Source organism: Myotis yumanensis, unplaced genomic scaffold, assembly GCF_028538775.1.
Source record: "Myotis yumanensis isolate MYYU_CA2020_CCGP unplaced genomic scaffold, mMyoYum1.0.hap1 SCAF_17, whole genome shotgun sequence".
Classification (NCBI taxonomy): Eukaryota; Metazoa; Chordata; class Mammalia; order Chiroptera; family Vespertilionidae; genus Myotis; species Myotis yumanensis.
Window position 1 is genome coordinate 5,569,193 of NW_027223768.1, and position 18,973 is coordinate 5,588,165.

Below are 18,973 nucleotides of genomic sequence, written 5' to 3' on the forward strand. Positions count from 1 at the left end.
TTGATTTGGGAGAGAGAGAGACAGAAACATCAATGATGAGAGAGAATCTTTGATCGGCTGCCAGTGTGGGGGATCGAGCCTGCACCTGGGCATGTGCTCTGACCCGGAATCAAACCGTGATCTCCGGGTTCATAGATGGACGCTCAGCCACTGAGCCACGCCAGCCAGGCTTTGGCTCAAGTTTTTTTGTTTTGTTTTGTTTTGTTTTTTTTTGCGGACGCCAGGACCAGCGATCACCAGCTGCCCAAGTACCAAAAAATTATGCTCCCAAAATCTCTCAATGTCGATTCCGCGCGTAGCCCAATCAGGCTGCTCTACGTGTGCCACTCACGACAAAAGCTCTTTTTTTTTTTTTTGGCTTAAGTTTTTAAGTGGCAGTAGGCAGAGTAGTTTTCCTTCATTCCCCCAAGTTGGTTTCTTTTCAAGGATTCAGACTAGTGAATGAATCCAATTTTAACAGCTGCAGTGTCGTCTTCAGTGTGTTTCAAGCTCATATGGTTCCCTAGTATCAACATTGCTGGTAGCAGCCTCAGTGTGAATGTGTGCTTCTGGCAAAGAGTGTATTTTCATTTTAATTGACACGTTCTTCGAGATACTAAATCTTGCTGCCAAGAGCCTTCCTCACTGGTGGTTGTAAGAATGCTAAATCCATCCTTCACCGCTCCTGTCAAGACAAATGCAAGCTTCGCCTCCCCTCAAAGGAGTTCAGAGGAATAATTTGCTTAGTGGTCTGTTTGGGAAGATGTTTTCAGCCAGACGTTACATGGACCCACCCAACTGCAAAGATGTTTATTGTCTAAAGCAAGATCCGCTGCCTTTTTTATTATGAAACAAATAGCAGTTGAAATGAGAATTTTAGGATTGCTCACTTGTTCTAGATTCTATGGTAGAGGAGTAGCAGCAATAAAATTATTAATACTCCAAGCTTACTTAGAAAGTGCCCTGAATAGCTGAGAAACAGTTACCTATAGATAAAGGGAACTCGGTCTTTTGGGGGGCAGAGGGGTAGTCTGGTTAATAAAATGATTGTTCCTCTATATGTGCCTTCAAAACTAACACCTCTACTCAGTGATCTGGATGTCTGAGCTAAGGCACATAGAGGTCTGTTAGTGAAAAGGGGTGGTAGGGTTATAAGGTTTTGTTTTTCATTGATTTTTGCTGTTTTGCTGGGGCTAGTTCATCAAAAAACCTGGTATTGATTGTCATAAATGGCAGCGTTCACATAGGATTTCTTTCTGTGACTCTAACCACAGAGCCTTCTGTGCCTTCCCTGCAGTTAGGTCTGTGATCATCAGGAGAGCCCCGTGAAGTAGTAGAGGAGTTCCCTTCACTTTACAGGTGAGGGACTGAGGCCTGAGAAATGAAATGTTTACGTTTTGCAGTGAGTTGCAGAACCGGTCCCGGAGCCTGGGTCTTCTGGCTCCTGGCCTCGGGCTCTTTAAACTCACTGGCTACCCTGCTTTGAAAAGAATGTGAGAGACCGTCCAGGCATGTATACCTCACCTCCAAGGGAGCACGCATTCATTCCCCATCTCATGGTGTCGTGACCGGACATTTTCTGCTCAAAATCGCCCAGATTCCAAGCCTGTTCGTGGAAGATACACGTGGGAAATGATGGAGATCAGAAGAGCCCGCAGTCCTTGAGGTTTTCTTTGATGATAATATCTGTAACTGCGTCAAAGACAAATTTGACGTTTTGCGTGTCCGTAGCGCAGGTCATGTGACTGTAGATTTCTTTGACATCTTTTCGCATGTTGAGGTCAAGGAACTGGCTCTTGATATAATTCCCTGCATCCTCATAAGAGTTGTTCCCTGATTTTCCAGAAAAACAGTGAAGAAATGGGATAAATTAACCCTTAGTTGCTCACTTGCTTTTTAGGTGACTGACCCTCAGAGTGTTACGAGTGAAAACAAACGCCGTTTTGAAGGCAAGGCCCCTCCTGTACTGCACTCCCGTGTTTCTCACTCAAGTTGAGCAAAGAAATCGAGGTGAGAGGTGCCTGTGTCTCCACCCTAGGTTTCTGGTAGATTCCGTTGGGATAGGCAGTCGGTGGCTCTCCTGCATCTGACATCTGCTCTGTTCCAGAGACACCTGAATGTAAACCTAGCTCTATCCACTGAGCTAACCAGCTAGGGCGACGATTCTTTCTCGTCATTGAGGTTTCTAACTCTCCCTCCCTCTCCCTTCCTCTCTCAAAGCAATAAAAAATAAACTTGAACAACCTGGAACTGGATGCCCAAGTGTCTCAGCCGAGACAGCCAAGTGTCACTTGGACATCACAGAGCTCCCAAGAGGAAGGAGAGCTAAGGGAGAAGGAGTCATCAAGTTGGCACAGGCCGGGGGTTTACTGAGTGCGCCTCAGAGACAAGTTCCTCCCTGTCTCCTTGGTGTGGGGAATGGCACCACCAGTCATCACTGGGAAAGCCTTACCCTGTCCCCAGCCCTGACACTTACCATCATACTCTGGGAAGCAAATGCTGAGATGCACCTTCTTGATTTTCTCCTCAAAGAGGTCCTTCTTGTTGAGAAAGAGGACAATGGACGTGGCCGCGAAGAACTTGTGGTTGCAGATGCTGTTGAACAGGTGCAAGGACTCATGCATACGGTTCTAGGGGAGGAAATACAGCAGAGACAGCAGGCTGGGCTTATGGGATGGGTGTGTGCCTCCTGCTCTGGGAGACACGAGTGCCACAGGCCAAAAGCAAGATAGGGAACAGCTTCTCTCTCTAGAACAGCCAACAGACTCTGGCTTCCTCCTGCTCTTCCTATCGTGGCCGTGTGACGGGAAGGATCATCGCGCTTTTCTGGGTCTGTCTCCCTATCTCGTAGGGTTATTACACAGGTTAAACGAGGTCATGTATGGAACGTGCCCGTGATCGTGAAGGCCAAGAATGTCACACAGGTCTTTGGGAGCCAGGGCACACTAAGGATTGTGACATCCACACACGCTACTGACCCAGGGTTGAGACTGGGCCCTTGTTAGCGTGTGCCCATTTGCGTCTCCAGGGTGGTTTTGATGGGCTTCTGTGATGGGGTCCCGGGTCTCAGTTTGGGCAGGAATGTAAATGGTGCCGAATGCTGAGGGCGGGAGAGCCCGGTGCCACACCACAAGCACTTATGCCATTTCCTTCTCTGAGCGGGCCCGGGCCAGCCTGGTCTCGGGGAGCAGGCCATTGGGGTCTTGAAGGATGCTCTTAGCTAACTTGGCTCCATCTTTTCATCTAATGAGAAATAAAACAAACGTAATGTGCAGCCTTTTGTCATTGCTAAGACTCCTGCAAAACCCTGTCAGACCTCGTAGACTTGAAGAGGTCTTGGGAAATGAGCGGCCCCGTGAGACGTTTCGCTAGAAGGTATCTAGGGTGCCCGGATGGAACGTGATCTAAGGAGAAGGGAGAGAACCTGGAGCAGGGGCTAGGAGGCCACTCACCACCTCGTCGTCTTCCACCAGCACCATGTCGTAGGCGCTGAGGGCCGCACAGAAAATGATGCACGTGACTCCCTCAAAGCAGTGGATCCACTTCTTCCTCTCCGACCTCTGCCCTCCCACATCGAACATCCTGAGGGCGGAAAGCTGTCCTCCAGGCATGTGCGGGGATGGCCCCCAGGTCTGGTGTCCACCCCCAGGGAGGCGGCCGGTGGCAGTGAGAGGGCCAGGGAAGGACACTGATTCAGGTGGGCTTTAGTGAAGGTCAGGACGCACGCCCATGCCCTCTGATGTCAGAGGTGCTTTCAGGGTACCACGTTCTCACCTGAAGTTCAAGTCTTTGACGGAAAACTTGGTCTCGATGATGCCTGTGGTTTTGACTCTGGATCGTAGCACATCTTGCTCATTGGGGAGGTAGTCGGGGGCCGTAATCCGGTCTAATTGGTTCAGGTAGCTAGAGAAAAGTGGTTGGCATCGGTGACATTACATTTTCACAGCGAAGGCCAAGAAAGGTCAAGAATCTTACCCAAAGGCATACAACTGACTTGGCGGTAGAACCAGGACTAGAATCCAGATTGTTAAAGCCAGGGTTCTTCCCTTCAGGTCCTCGGTCTCCTCACAAGAGACAGTGTGGCGTGGGCTGGGGGCCACGTCCGTTTGAGGCAGCGGTTCCGCCCCATTGAAGTCACGTCAGGTAACTTCCATGCATTTCCCCTGGCTAAAGGGTTTTCTAGACTCCCGAATGAGGTTTGGCGGTTTTAAAGGTGCCAGGAGTTCCATCAAAAACATAGGAGTGGGTTAAGAAACTAGCACACGTGAGACGCGAGTCACTGCAACGTTTATATCCTGAATCGAGTTGGGGGAACCGTTGACATATTGGGGAAACTTGAATGAACACTGACTTGGCTACTTGATGACATTAAGGAATTTTAAATATTTAGTTGTAGTGATTATGTTGTGATTTGTTTTTAAAAAGAGCCCTTATTTTTAGAGATACATAATGAAATGTTTAGGATGAAATGATAGGATATCTGGGATTTACTTCAATATAATCCAGTGGGGGATGAAGATAAAATGAAAAAAGAGTGGCCATGAGTTGATAACAGTGAAAGCCTGGTGATGCAGTGTATATTCTACTTTTGTATATGTTTGCCAGTTACCATTTTTTTTAAAGTTCAAAAAAGAAGGTGGTGGCAGGAGGAAGGCAGATGTGAAGTGAAGGGACCGAGAGAAAGAGAGAAGGAAAGTTAACACCGGTTCCTACTGTATGCCAGGAATTTCACATTCTCATTTGAACCTGACTGGCGTGGCTCAGTAGTTGAGTGTTGACCTATGAACCAGAGGTCATGGTTTGATTCCTGGTCAGGACACATGCCTGGGTTGGGGGTTTGATCTCCAGTGTGGGGCGTGCAGAAGGCAGCCGATCCATGCTTCTCTCTCATCATTGATGTTCTATCTCTCCCTCTGCCTTCCTCTCTGAAATCAGTAATAAATAAATAAATTAAGCAGTAGGGAGCGTGGGAGCTGTGGCCCATGTCCTGACCTAAAGGCATTCAGTTCCGAGCACAAGTAAAATACCACTGAGGCCCAACAGGCAACAGGCCAGCTTCAGTCCCTGGGTCTCCCAGCTTTCAGTGCCTGGAACTTCAGGCCAGTGTGATGTCTCCTAGAAGGTGACGGACGCCTCATCCCGCCCCGTCCCCCGCGAGCCTTACTAGGCCGCCGAGTCGTTGAGCTGGTACTCTGCCGCTCTGTCGAAGCAGGCTTGCACCCCGCCGTCCTGCCACAGCCTCCTGATTACCTCCACCAGCTCGGGGGGCATGGTGCCCTCCTCCAGGGAGTCGGCCAGGTTGTTGAGCTGCCGCCCGTCATCCTGTAAGGCAGAACCCTGGCTGAGAACCACAGGGAGTCCTGGCTTCCCAGGAGGCCTCTGGGAATTCTGCTGGAAGGGCAGCACTTGGCATCGCTCCCAAAGCCTCCTGAGCCGGAGGCAGTGTCCAGGGGAGAGTCCACCTAAGAAAACACTAATTTCTGAGTGGGCTTCCGAGATGCAGAGGGTGGCCACGCACCCAGTCCTGGGGTGCCCGGCAGAGGGCCCTGGGGCTTTCTCTGGGTGTCTCCATCCTCCACCCTTAGGCCAGAGCATGCGCCCCAGCACGTGCCCTCTGCTTCATGGAGACCGCGAGTTCGCAGAGCAGACTGACGGAGAGGTGGGCATGACGGAAGGCAGCGACCTGTCACCTTTGTGAGGTGTAGGAAAAGGCCAACCCTGGAACGAGGGATCGAGCTTGTCACAGTCCCACGGCCGGGCGAGGAGCCCAAGGAGCTATTTAAATGGTAAAGTAAGGCAGAGAAAACATTACAGTAAAGGTAGGGCTTGCAGCCCAGCTGGCGTGGCTCAGGGATTGAGTGTTGACCTAGGAACCATGAGGTCACGGTTCGATTCCCGGTCACGGCACATGCCCGGGTGGTGGGCTCAATCCCCAATGTGAGGCCTGCAGGAGGCAGCCAATCAATCATTCTCATCATGGATGTTTCTCTCTCTCTCCCTTACCCTCTGAAATCAATAAAAACACATTTTTAAAAAAGGCAGAATTGCATGCTTCTCCAGATGTGCACCCGCCTTCCGAACTAAAAAGATTGGAAACTCAGCAGGTGGGATTCTAGTTACACCAACTTTTCGGACCTGTGGTTTCTCCCAGCCTGTTGGCCGCTGGTCTGCTCCTTGTTAGCCTACCTCTCCCTCCAGGCTTACCCCCATCCCGTCAGGCACGTACCGCACAGCTCAGCTGGGCATAGTCGATGCCCAAGGTGGACATGGCGCGGACGATGGCCAGGATGGACTGCAGCACGTTGCCGTAGATGACAGACTTGTACTCCAGGCATTCCTCCGGCGAGTAGCCGTCCTGGTGAATGATCCTGCAGGGAGTGCTCCCGGTCCTCAGCGGGGCCTGAGCAGCCAGGCCTAGGGGCTGCGGATCTGGGAGGCTCTACAGCAGTGGTTCCCAGTGTGGGCACACGCCCCACAGCGGGGCAATTCGAGAATGGGGTATTCACAGTGAATTTTTCATTTCTTATGGTTCTAGGGGCCTCATATACAGTATATAAATATATATATATTGTGCCCTGGCCGGTTTGGCTCAGTGGATAGAGTGTCAGCCTGCAGACTGAAGGGTCCCAGGTTTGATTCTGGTCAAGGCCACATGCCTGGGTTGCGGGCTCGATCCCCAGTAAGGGGCGTGCAGGAGGCAGCCAATCAGTGATTCTCTCTCATCATTGATGTTTCTATCTCTCTCCCTTCCTCTCTAAAATCAATAAAAATATATAAAATATATGTATATATAGTATTGTGATATATTTATGCATTTCAGTTCTCTATTATATGTTTTGAAACTTTGCTATTTTTTCAAATCACTTCATATTTTTTTAAACAATTTTTAGGGCTTTCTTCCTCAGTACTTCAGCTGTCCTTTTGTTTTTTTATTTTTGTCTTTCATGGGTGTCATGTTCTTTGGAAGCTTGTTTAGACCAAGTGAATGACCTTTTAGGCTTCCTCCACATGAGTAGGATTCACTTTTTGAATAGTAAGAATTGTATGTCGGGGTGGGGGGGCATCAGGGTTTTAGAGATGATTAGGTGGGGCGTGGCCAGAAAAGGCTTGGAACCACTGCTCTAAAGGTTCATAAGAACCTGATCTCTGTTCCAAAGTGGAGAGTTAGAGGCAAGGGGTGCAGAGGAGGGGCGTGGGTCCCTTCTATTCTTGACATCAGGGTTCCTTAAGGCCCAGGCGCCCCTCCTCCCCTCTGCCTGCTCTGCCACTCCCTCGCCCACCCGGTCCTTCAGGGCTTCCCTCACTCACTTCATCTGCTTGACGATGGTGCTCTTCCCCGACTCCCCGGCCCCTGCGGGAGAAGTGCTCTTGCTCCAGATGTGCACCCGGCCCCCCCCCCCATCCCCCCCCACACACACACACACAGGGCACAGCACGGGGAGGAGGGCCTGCCAGCCTGAGCTCAGGCCATGCACAGCGGGGTCCTCAGCTCTGCATGGTGGGCGTCTGGGCTGGGGCTTCTTGGTTGGGGAGGGGTCTCCCGCGCATTGAGAGTGTCCAGCAGGGTTCCTGGCCACCACCCGCTGGCCGTCAGTGGCACTCCATGCTGACAGTCGTGACAGCCACACGTGCCACCAGACATTTCCAGATGTCTCCATGGGTGTGGGCTGGGGTGGGGGCAGCCTCCTTGAACCCGGAGAATCGGGGAATTCCTTGACCACCCTCTTCTCTCCCACCCTTTCACTCAGGAGCGAGAACTCGGGCAGGATTGGAGGGAGCTGGATCTCTTCACTGAAATGCTGTTTTTTTTCCATCGTGGTGTTTCCTTTATTGACAAAAATGCCCTAATATCCTCCTTCACGCTCCGCTCTCCCTCCATCGACACCCACAACCCTCTGGCCCTCCCCCAGCCTGGGCTGCTCGCTCTAGTCTAAGCGGCTTATCCTGAAGGTGGAAGAAACTGATTAGGCTTAAAAGATCCCAGCTGGCCACGCTCTTCCCCTGCCTCCCTCCTCGGGGCCCAGGGACAGAGGTGTGCTCCTCCAGGGTGGCCCCAGGGCCAGGCCACACGCCCGCAGGGTGGGGCGGGCCTGGGCTTGCACACCCGCCCAGCTCCCTCCGCACAGCCCCACCCGCCGGCGGCCACTGTGGTTTTCCTGAGCCAGGTGGCCGAGCTCTACTGTCTTGGTTCTATTTACAGCCGAGACTAGTGTCTGACTGACCACCCAGGTGCTGTCTCTCCAGCCCAAACCCCTCATCTGCTTAGGAGCTCTTCAGGGTAGGAGCCTCCAGCTGAAGGCCCAGCCTCCCCTCGGGGCGCCTGCTTCTGCTGTTTTTACCAAGAGCGAGAAGGAGCCGGGCCTCGGCCACGTCCCTGCACCTACATGACACCGATGGTACACAAGGCAGGCCTTGCACGTCCGCCATCCTCTGGAGTCCTGGACTCCGAGTCCTCTGGCTGCGTGTGGGGCCCCGTCCGCAAGCCCCGGGTGCATGGTATGGCCAAGCCCCGAGGTGTTGGGTTCGGTTAGGTTCAGAGATGGGCGGGGCCATCCTGGCCCTGGTTCTGCTCCTGGTCCAAGGACTAGCAGAACCATCCCAGTGGAGCTTTGGCACTTGCATCTAGAGCTCCTGACCCCCCAGCCCGAGACTGGAATGGGAGCGGGACAGGGACCTGCCTGTCCTCCCCCCGCCTGTGGGCTGGGCTGGAGCCCATCTCCGCCCAGACTCCGGCTAAGCTGGACGGAGCGGGCCTTCTCCTTCCCCGGATCATCTCCCCACCGCCTCACCCAACAGCAGCAGCTTGACGGTCTTGGCCTCCTTGTCTGCGTCCTCCTGCAGCTTCCGTTCTAGCTCCTTGGACCGCTTGGCCAGCTGTCTGTCCTCAGCACTGACTCCGCTCCCCATCGCCCGCTGTCTCCTCTGGCGGCTTCTCCTCTAGGGTCTCCGGGTCTGGGAGGAGGAAGGTAAGGGAGCAGTAAACTGGGGTGGAGTGTCAGATCCACAGGCCTGAGAGGCGGGTCTGCAGGGGCCTGGGGAGGGAGCCCGCTCCACGTCTCGTCCCTGCCCCAGCTGGAGAGCTGCTTAGTCTGGGGATTGCGGCCTTTACATCCAGCGCTGTGATGGCCAAGCCAATTAAGAGCTCAGTATGACAAAGGGCAAAGACTCCCTGTTTCTGTGACCAGGGAGGTGGCCTGCTGGGTTCGGACACAGGAGAACAGGGTGTGGGTGCTGGGGATCTGGAGTGAGATAGCGACTGCCCCTCCTTTTCAGGGGCTGACCCCCTAAAAGTCTCTTTCACAGAGACTCTGGGTCTTATTTCAAGGCACCGAAGCACACCCCTCTGTCCTCCATCACCGCAGGCGGCCCTGGCGAGGGCTTTTTGTTTGGGGTGCTGCCCTTCCTTGGGAAGATTAGAAATGTTTTTTCCAGCCCGGCTGGCGTGGCTCAGTGGTTGAGCCTTGATCTATGAACCAGGAGGTCAAGGTTCGGTTCAATTCCGGGTCAGGGCATATGCCCGGGTTATGAGCTCAATCCCCAGTGGGAGGCATGCAGGAGGCAGCCGATCAATGATTCTCTCTCATCATTGATGTTTCTCTCTCCTTCTCCCTTCCTCTCTGTAAAAAATCAATAAAATATATTTAAAAAAAGAAAGAAATGTAGACACTGAGGCCTTACCCCAGACCTTCTCAGAAGTTCCCTTTTTGGCAGGATCGCAAGTGATTTGAAGGACAGGGAAGTGCCCCCCGGGGAGGCCAGGGCCTTGGTGTTCCCTCGCACCTGCCTAATGATGTGACTCACCTGAGTGCTTGTATTTCATCAGAACCCCGGTGCCACCGATGGGAAGGAGATCATCTGATTTCAAAGATGTTCAAATGTTATACGTTTTTAAAAGGGTGTGCTTTAGGATCCATAAGTTCCAGTAATAATGCCAATTCCAGAGCCTGAGCAACTGTATTTTACACTAATATAAGGAGTTATCGTCACATAGCAAGTTTGAAAAGCCCTGATCCAGAACAGTGGTTCTCAACTTTTGGTGTGCATTGGAGTTGACGTAAAGAGCTTTTTAAAATAAAAAAAAAATTACTGATTTAATTGGTCTGGAATGCAGTCCAGACATGAAGATTTTTCTTTCCTTTTTTTAAAAAATATTTTTTTATGGATTTCAGAGAGGAAGGGAGAGAAAGAGAGAGAGATTGAAGAGAATCATTGATCGGCTGCATCCTGCATGCCCGCCACCCCCCCCCCCCCGCCCCCCACTCTCCCCACTGGGGATCGAGCCCGCAATCTGGCCATGTGCCCTGACCGGAAATTGAGCCTTGACCTCCTGGTTCATAGGTTGACGCTCAACCACTGAGCCACGCCGGCTGGGCCAGGCATGAAGATCTTTAAATTGTCTCTATGATTCTAATGTGCAGCCAAAGCAGGGAACCATTGAGCTCAAAGGATTTCACTTTCTCTGTCCTTTTAGAGCTGGGACAGTGCAGCGGTGGCCTGTGGGACTGAGAGAGGGGGAGGTAGGACCTCGGTCTCCCACCTGCCAGGAACCCTGAGCACCTGCCGACCATCTTGCTCCTCCTGCAGCTGCGTATCTGGGGATCTGAGAAGCACTGGGCCTGGGCCCAGACTCTCGGGGCTGATGGAGAACTAGGCAGCCACCAAGGTGCCGTCCACGGTGACCGTGTTTTCCCAGTCAAAAATGGACACGTGCTCAGCGACAAGGGAAAACAGGAGAGTGCCCTTGAAATGGTGACTGTCCTGGAATCTTGGCTATAAGGTTTCAGTAATACCTGCCCTAGCCTACCAACAATATTGGTAACTTACACCGGGGCCAGAGCTGTGCTGTGCCCTGCACTATTCACAGCAAGGAGCAGCCAGGGACTGTACTAAACAGTTTATGGGGCTCAGATCAATTCATTCTCACAGGAACTTCAAGCTGAGTGCTCTTGTCCCCATTTTACAGGCCGGATAACTGAGACTTGGGGGTTAAGTCACTTGTTCAAGGTCACAAAGCTTAGTAAACAGACATACCTACCACGTTCTCTTTCTATTGCCCTCGAATAAGCGGCCAAAGAAAGAACACTTGAAAAAAAAAAAAAAGAAGAAGAACACGGGCAAAACAGGCAAACGCAGGATCTTAATCACAGCTGCCCGTGCCTTGTTAAAGGAACCTGACTTGTTTCACAACCAGGGAAAATGCTTAGCTTGTTCCTTTTTCAGCTGCCACCTCTGCAAACTTCCGTGCTGCTTCTGCATGCTTCCTGCTTGCTGGCTCCCCTTCCCCACGACTAAGCTGAGCAGGGGAACTCCTGATCCTCACCTGGTCTGCTTGCACAGACTCCCTACTGCGCATGCACCACGCGGATGCCAGCGGCCTGCCTCGGCCTCCAGCTCCTGTGCCTTCCCTGTGGCAGCTCCTTTATCATCGCATTTGGGTTCAGTGCCCTGGTGGAGTCGTTAGAGCATGTAGGTGCCATTCCCATTTCAGAGGGGAGTCAACAGAAGCAGAGAAAGGTGATCCTCATAGTGCTAATGGCATTGGGGTTTGGGGGTTCTCCAAGATAGAAATCGAGAGGAAACCCCAGGGAAATTTCCAGACAGATTTTATTAAGCTTACACTTGAGCACAAGGGAAGCAGTACGGAGCTGGCTTCATGGCTGGCTCTGTTTGGTCGCTTTTATAAGCTGGGGACAAAGCGGGCTTGTGCAAAAAGAAAGTCGGGCTTGCTGGAAAAGGCGGCTTGTGAAGGGTCAGGGGGTGGAATTTAACTTGTCAGGGTGGGGTTACTTCCTCCTTCTTTTGGGTTGCTTGGCAACTATCTCTGGCCTGTGCTGTGGGGGCAAGATGGTGGTGTTGCTCATTATCGCCACCGCTGGAAGGTTGCATAGCGCACAAACCTTGATCAACTGAGCATGCTCCAGATGTGGTTTTGACATCGTCTGGCCACCTGGTCTTAACTTGTCTTCCTGGCCATCTGGTATTTTTTCATTCCTGGGCCCAAGTCCTTATCCTGCCTCTTTTCCCCCGGGAGGTTTTATCCTCCTTATTCTGAAGGGATTAGGGTCAGAGGTCTCCGGTGACTGCTTCCTGCTGAGCGAGGGAGGAATACAATTCTCTCGCTGTCTCATTTGAAGAGCAGCGAGGGCTCAGGCTTTCCTTGTCTGGGATGGGCTGGCAGCCTGGCATGACCATCAGCTTCATGAACATGGAACTGTTGCCATCTGGAGGAGACAAACTACGAGAAGGTTAAAGAGACAAGGCCCAAATACCAGTGGGAGTAGAAGGACCGTCGGGGCACAGAGGGGAAAGCCAGGTAAGTGAAGGCAGGTCACCATGAATGGATTCCCAGATTTGATGTGGATTGTGCTTTTTTTTTTCTTTTTTTAGCAAGATTTTGCATTTATTTTCAGTTTTGAGTGGTTACTTGCAACCAAATGAACAAATGTTTTCAAAATACCGAGAGCTTTATGTTGGGCAGGTCCTCAGTGTTAACACCATTTATTTCTGCTCTGGAGCCTCTCAGCAGCCGTTACAGCAGCATTGTGTTCTGATTGAGTGCTGGTGTTCAGGGTATACTCCTTTTTAAAAAAAATATTTTCATTGACTTCAGAGGGGAAGGGAGGGGGCAGAGAGATAGAAACAGTTATGATGAGAGAGAATCATTGATCGGCTGCCTCCTGCACGCCCCCCACTAGGGATAGAGATAACAACCCAGGCATGTGGTCCCGACCGGGAATCGAACCATGACTTCCTGGTTCATAGGTCAGAGTTCAACCACTGAGCCACACTGGCCGGGCCAGGGTATACTCCTTTTAACCAGGTAGCCTGTTGTGGTGGTTTCTCTGAAGTGTACAGGGTGTTGTCCAGTTGCAGTCTGTAATTGCAAGGCTCAGAAAGAAATAGTATTAGTTCTCAGTAATCCCAAGGCAAAGGGTGGGAGGACAATTGGAAACATGTTTGGAGAGTCACGGGCAGATATTGGAGGAAACTGGAAGAATTCAGGATCTAGTCCAGTTTATAAGTCGCACATGAAAGCAAACCCAAACAACAACAAACAGCACTAGGATCTGATATCTACAAAGATATATTACAGTTTCTATTAAAACGTATTTTTTTCTCTCTACAATCACCCCCATTTTATCAAAGATAGCCAAGTGAAGACCAATTCACTGTATAAGCCGAGTTTTAATAAATTTGGCCTGGTGTTTTCATAAGTGCAACAAGAATAGCATTTGAGCCCAGCCGGCGTGGCTCAGCAGTTGAGTGTCGACCTATAAACCAGGAGGTCACGGTTCGATTCCCGGTCTGGGCATGAGCTCGATCCCGTGTGGGGCGTGCAGGAGGCAGCTGATCCATGATTCTCTCTCATCATTGATGTTTCTATCTCTCTCCCTCTCCCTTCCTCTCTGAAATCAATAAAAATGTATTAAAAAAAAAAAAAAAAAGGATAGCATTTGACCATAGGCTCTGTTGCAATCTGCTTAGCTGGACTTTCATGAGGAATCTCCTGACTGAGATTTAATAGCCTCTTGGGGCTAAGAAGCCAAGCCACACAGCTGCCATCCGCACTTCCCTGTGGTACCCAGCAATGTGGGCGACCTCCTCAGGCTCTCCCAGTGCCCTCAGGTTCTTCTTTGCCATTTCCCAGGAAAGCTAACTTGGTTGTTCACCTGGAAAGACGGCTGGGACCCATGTAAGCAAGGGACCCGGCTGCTTGCCGAGTGGCCTTTACCAGCCTCCAAAGTCAATCTTACATCCTTCCAGCTCTTTGGCGAGATCCAGAGTCTATGTGTGTCTCTTTTAAACATGACATTCCAGTCAAAGCCTCTTCAAAACTTTCCAATTGTGTCCCATTATAAAGAGAACAGATTCCTATAGGATTTATGCCAGCAACCATATTCCCATGAAAATAATGATACTCATTCAGAATTTCCAAACTTCTGTGGGATTAGGTAGAGAGAAAAATATAAATGTTTCACTATTGTCTACAGAGATATAATTTACCAAACTGTTGTAAGTCATAGGTAGTTTAAGAGAAAACAAGCTTTCTTATACCTGGAAAACAAAAAGGTTAAAAATCAATATTTCCAACAAAAAGTTATAAAAATTACAATCATTTTCAGTTCATTCAGCCCCATAGAATTAATTCTTGTTTATTTGGTCACCTGCCCGTGTTCCCTAGCGTTCTATAAATCCTCATCCAGTGTAAAGATCTGATCCAAAAATTCTTAGAAACCTGAATTTTAAAATAAGCCAGAGTCCTCTCCATGTATCTTCCTGGAGATGAAATATATTTGCAAAAGCATCAGACTCAACAATGACTGTCATTAAAGGACAAACATGTTCATGAGGTGGTAACAGAACCCAGGGAGGTGTGGGTTGAACTCTGACCCTTTGCCATGTGACAGAGGCAGCCCCCACAGGCTCCCACGGCCAGCTGTCTGCCATGTCCCATGAAAGCCCCCGGAGGAGTGTGTGAAGTCCCCAGGCCCCTGGGAACTTGCTCCAGGGACGCTGGGGAGAGAGCTTGGGGGTCAGAAGGCTCTCACAAAGGAGTGTGAGTGGTCACCAAGAAGCGTAAAAGTCAAACCATTTAAAACAAATAACAGAAACAAACAACATATTTCACTCACATGCATACCTGCATTCACACCCCCACCCCCAAACAGTCAATACTTTCAGGTTTCATTTGCCAGCTTTAGATCAAATCTAAAACCAGTTTCAAGTTAAAAACAAAAGTCTACTACAGCCTGGTTGAGACACAGACTTAACAAATAACAGATACAGTTCCAGGATCAATTACCTCCTTTTCTCACCGTAAAATGAAAGCCCTGTTGGTTAGCCTGCAGGGTCAGCGGGGAGCACGCAGGTCCGGCTCTGGCACAGTCAGCTCAGGAGAACCTGGACGGTCGCCACTGGCCAGGGTCACTCAACTGCGGGCCGAGCGCTCACTCGGGACTACATCCCTTCATAGCTACCATTCAAAAAAATTTCTTTAAAATATATTTTTATTGATTTCAGAGAAGAAGGGGGGGGAGAGAGAGAGAGAGAGAAAACATCACAGATGAGAGAATCATTGATCCGGCCTCCCACAATTCCCCACTGGGGATCAAGCCCACAACCTGGGCACGTGCTCTCAACGGGAATCAAACCTGGGACCCTTCAGTCTGCAGGCTGACCGCTCTATCCACTGAGCCAAACCAGCTAGGGCCATCGTTACCATTCTTTTTGATCCCCAAGAGAATATTGGGGCCAGACCACATTGCAAAAGAAAACCAGTATTGAATTTTTTTAGTGTTGAATAGAGTAGCCCAGCAAGTAGCCAGGGTGTCAGTAAGTCCATCTCTTTGTGTGGAAACAGGTACACAAACAGAACACAAAACAATGTGTTATCTAACCTGAGCCCCTGTGGGCGGACAGAGGGGAGCAATCTGTCTGCCCACCAGTATAGCTCCAGGGGGACTTGAACCCACTTTCAGGAACGCAAGGACAAGACAAAACAATCACCAGGGGAGAGCAAAGGACAAACTGGCCAGAGGAGCGGCCTGGGAGCATCGGAGACAGACTCAAAGGCCCAGGTTTGACCCCTCGTGACTTGTGCTCTGGCTCTGTCCTGCTGCTGTAGGGACACGAGGGGTCCTGCTGAGTTGCCACGAAATGTTACCAGTGTTGAGGTTCTCAGATTCCCCAAGACAGAAATTGGGAGGAAACCCCAGAGAAATGTTCAGACAGATTTTATTAAGATCATGCTCGAGCACAGGGGAGGCAGCACAGAGGAAAGGGAGGCCCTCTGACCTGGCTCCAGGCTGGCTCTTCGTGGCCAAACCCGACCAGCTGTGCAGGAGGAACAGTGGTTTTCACATCTTCTGACCACGGTCTCCACTTGGCTTCCGGGCCACTTGGTATTTTTCCATTCCCAGGCCCATGTCCCTGTACGGCCTCAACATCAATAAACAACTTAGCATCAGAATCAGCTAGCGCTCAGGTGTCCTAGTTCACAGCCCTTATAACCAAATCCTTTTCAGTGAAAAAAAGAACCACCATTTCCGAATGGATTTGACCCTGTTTTCTGAGCTGAGGGGCGATCTCAGGATCTTCTTAGACCCCGTGGTGGGGACTTGAGTCCAGCTTTGTCCCAGTTGGAGTGGGACAGGGGAGAGAGAGATGAAGAATGGGGAACTGCCTTCAGGTCCACAGGCAGAGGTGGGGTAAACTCACAAAGAACTTGATTGAAGGAAAACTGTGCAAGCGCTGGAGAATTCAGAGCTGTTGCAAGCTAGTCTCCACCCCGGGAGGAAAGACAGCAATTCACACCGCGGACTGTCCGACTGCTCAATTCTACAGCAGGAGGAAGGAGGGAGTGATGGTAAAGCGAACAGAACACAGTGGAAATGGGGGACAGGCATTTCCGGGAGAGGAGAGAGCGTGAGAAAAGGAAGGCATGAGGCCCAGGGTACACAGTGTGCTCAGAGAAGCCTGGGAAAGCCCTCGCCGGTCTGGCTCAGTGGATAGAGTGTTGGCCTGCGGACTGAAGGGTCCTGGGTTCGGTTGATCCCTAGTCGGGGCTGTGCAGAGGCAGCTGATCATCACTGATGTTTCTATCTCTTTCTCCCTCTCCCTTCCTCTCTGAAATCAATAAAAAAATATTTTTTTAAAAAAGAGAGAAGCCTAGGAGGTCTGATGTGACTGGATGGAGGAAAAGAGTGAGGTGGAGGGGAGGCTGGAGCTTCGGACAGGAAAGGGAAATTGGGGCTAGCCAGTGAGGGCCTTGAAGGACAAAGTGTTTGGCTAAAACTCGTGGGAGACTTATAAACAAGCGCAAATGGACACAGCTGCATGGTGCCATAAACAATGCCGGGTGCCTGGGATGGGGGTGGGCAGCTGCTGGGACAAGCCGGGAAACTGGAGCTGAATAGCTTGGTTCCAGAAGGATCTAGGCATGGAGTATGGTTTGAGAGATGGTGCTGGCCCAGGATCTTCTTGAGGCCGAACGTGTTCTCTGCCGAGTCTCATATTTGCAGAGAGTGGTCAGCCCAGACGGAAGGCTGAGGTCACACTGAGCCCAGGCCAGATGGAGCTCAGAGAAGCAGGTCTTGGGGGAATGAAGGAGCACACCGTCAGGGGGGCCTGGGGCGCGGGGAAGCCATGTAAGGAGCCATCTGGTGAACGGGCTAGGAGGGGAGGAAGCTGTGTTTAGAGCTGGGGTGAGATCCCAGAGGCGCCAAGACAACATTGACGCCCCAACATGAAAAAAGCCCGGGCGATAGGGGATGGCTCACTCCTTCACTTCCCAAACTCTGTTCCACGCAGACAGGGACACCCCACGGAGATTCTTGCTAGTGTGTGTAGGTGGGGAGATTGATGCTTAGCTGTAATCAGGGCAGACTTCCTAGCAGAGACAGCTTACCAGATGGCCTGGAAATGGGGAGGGTGACAGGGTGAAGGGTGTGTTGCACATGGGACTAGGGAGGAGCGTGAAGGGACTAGTGAACCGGTTTGCCTGGGTAGGTGGAGGCAGGGATTGTAAACTATGGGCTGGTTAGGTAGGTAGGTCTGGATTAAGGGGGAATCCTAAAGAGACCTGGCCCAATGCAAGGTACCACCCCTTAAAACTATGTCGAAATTTGCATTGTATCAGAATATAGTTGGCATTCTACGGGGTCACCTGGTGCTTGATTTTTAATTTTAAAACGTGTTTTACTATTTATTGTTGGGAGCCCAACAGCCTTGAAATGCCTAAGGGCTCCAAGACCAGTTTAGTTTGGGGTTGAGACTCAGGAGAGTCAGTTGGGAGTGGGGGATGGAGGCTGTTAAAGATTGTTACAGACTTGGTTTTTATTCCCTTTCCCTTGATTATAAAAGTAATGAATATGATCATTTTTAAAATGCAGATAAGTATAAAGAAGAAAATAAATATAAGCCATAATTCTGCCACTCACAGGGAATCATTTGTGAATGTTTTGGTGCGTTTATTTCCTATGTCACGCAATTAGGGCCATACCATGTGCACCGATTTTAACATCCATTTTTTCATTTCACTTTACATTGCACACATTTCCAGCTGGGTAAGACATTCCCTGAGAAGCATTTGTGATGGCTGTATTTCACTGTATGTCTGTGACCTATTTGAACATCCCTTTACTGTCCTGCCTTTAAGTGGCCAGCCCTTCGTGTGATAACCATTGCAGTGACTAACAACTTCATGCATGTTTTTCTGGCAGCTCTTTTTATTTTTATTATTTTTTAAAAAAATATATTTTTTATTAATTTCAGAGAGGGATAGAGAGACAGAGACATCAATGATGCCTTCTACTGGGGCATGTGCCCTGCCTGGAAACCCGATCTGCGGGTTCATAGGTCGATGCTCAACCCTCAACCACTGAGCCACACCGGCCAGGCACTGGCAGCTCTTTTTAGAAGCACAATCCCCTGGAAAAGGAGATTACTGGGTCAAACAAATGAATTTTTAAAAGGTTCTTGATCTTACATTACGAAATGGCTTTTAGAAGATTCCATCAATGTTTATGCCCCCAGCAGTGTATGTGTGTCTCTCGGCTCACTAACTACTCTTGCTACGTCAGGACTTCCCCCCTTCACCTTTCCTGATTCAGTGGGTGAACCTGCTCTCTCCTGGTCCTATTTTTAGTCCTATTGATTCTTTGTGAGGTGAGTTTTCTCCCCCATGTGTACTGAGGCCTTTTTTTTTTCCGTTTGTCCAGCGTGGGGAGCAGTAGGCAGGGGTCAGCGGAAGTGAGGCCAGTTGCAGGCAGGCTAGGTTCAGTGTCCAGCCTGCAGCCTGCACAGAGATGGGGCAGCAGAGTCTGGGAAGGAATTTGGCTGTGGGGATGGTGAGAACTGGGAGGAGCTGGACAAGCAGCTTTAGTACAACTGGGTGTGGGGGGCAAAGGGCTCCCACAAGGTGGAGAAATCGGAAAAAGACAATCGCCTCTAATACACTTAATTACGCCCAGTGACGTCCTGGGGACATTCCCCA

At 50.5% G+C, this 18,973-nt stretch overlaps 1 protein-coding gene and 1 non-coding gene across 3 annotated transcripts; both read right to left on the reverse strand.

The window, feature by feature from the left end:
- Positions 1-213: 213 nt before the first annotated feature.
- LOC138996492 (U11 spliceosomal RNA) lies at positions 214-347 on the reverse strand. Its single transcript, XR_011468786.1, has one exon. It is a non-coding gene; the product is annotated as a U11 spliceosomal RNA (small nuclear RNA).
- A 1,274-nt stretch (positions 348-1,621) lies between these two features.
- GNAT2 (G protein subunit alpha transducin 2) lies at positions 1,622-8,886 on the reverse strand. Of its 2 annotated transcripts, none has more exons than XM_070397698.1 (8): positions 8,769-8,886; positions 7,288-7,330; positions 6,224-6,347; positions 5,144-5,316; positions 3,754-3,882; positions 3,432-3,561; positions 2,456-2,609; positions 1,622-1,812 (listed from the first exon to the last, which is right to left on the reverse strand). In XM_070397698.1, exons 1-8 carry the CDS (start codon positions 8,884-8,886, stop codon positions 1,622-1,624), a joined length of 1,062 nt encoding a protein of 353 aa, XP_070253799.1. The 2 variants fall into 2 exon arrangements, with proteins under 2 accessions (XP_070253799.1, XP_070253798.1); XM_070397697.1 differs by having other exon boundaries at positions 5,144-5,301; positions 6,206-6,347.
- Between the last annotated feature and the right edge of the window lie 10,087 nt (positions 8,887-18,973).

Coding starts and splice junctions, on each gene's coding strand:
- GNAT2 (XM_070397697.1), bottom strand. CDS start 8,886: ATGGGGAGCGGAGTCAGTGCTGAGGACAGACAGCTGGCCAAGCGGTCC. Junction 3,562..3,753: donor GTCAAAGACTTGAACTTCAG/GTGAGAACGTGG, acceptor TTCCGCCCTCAG/GATGTTCGATGTGGGAGGGC. Junction 2,610..3,431: donor TGGTGGAAGACGACGAGGTG/GTGAGTGGCCTC, acceptor TTCCTCCCCTAG/AACCGTATGCATGAGTCCTT.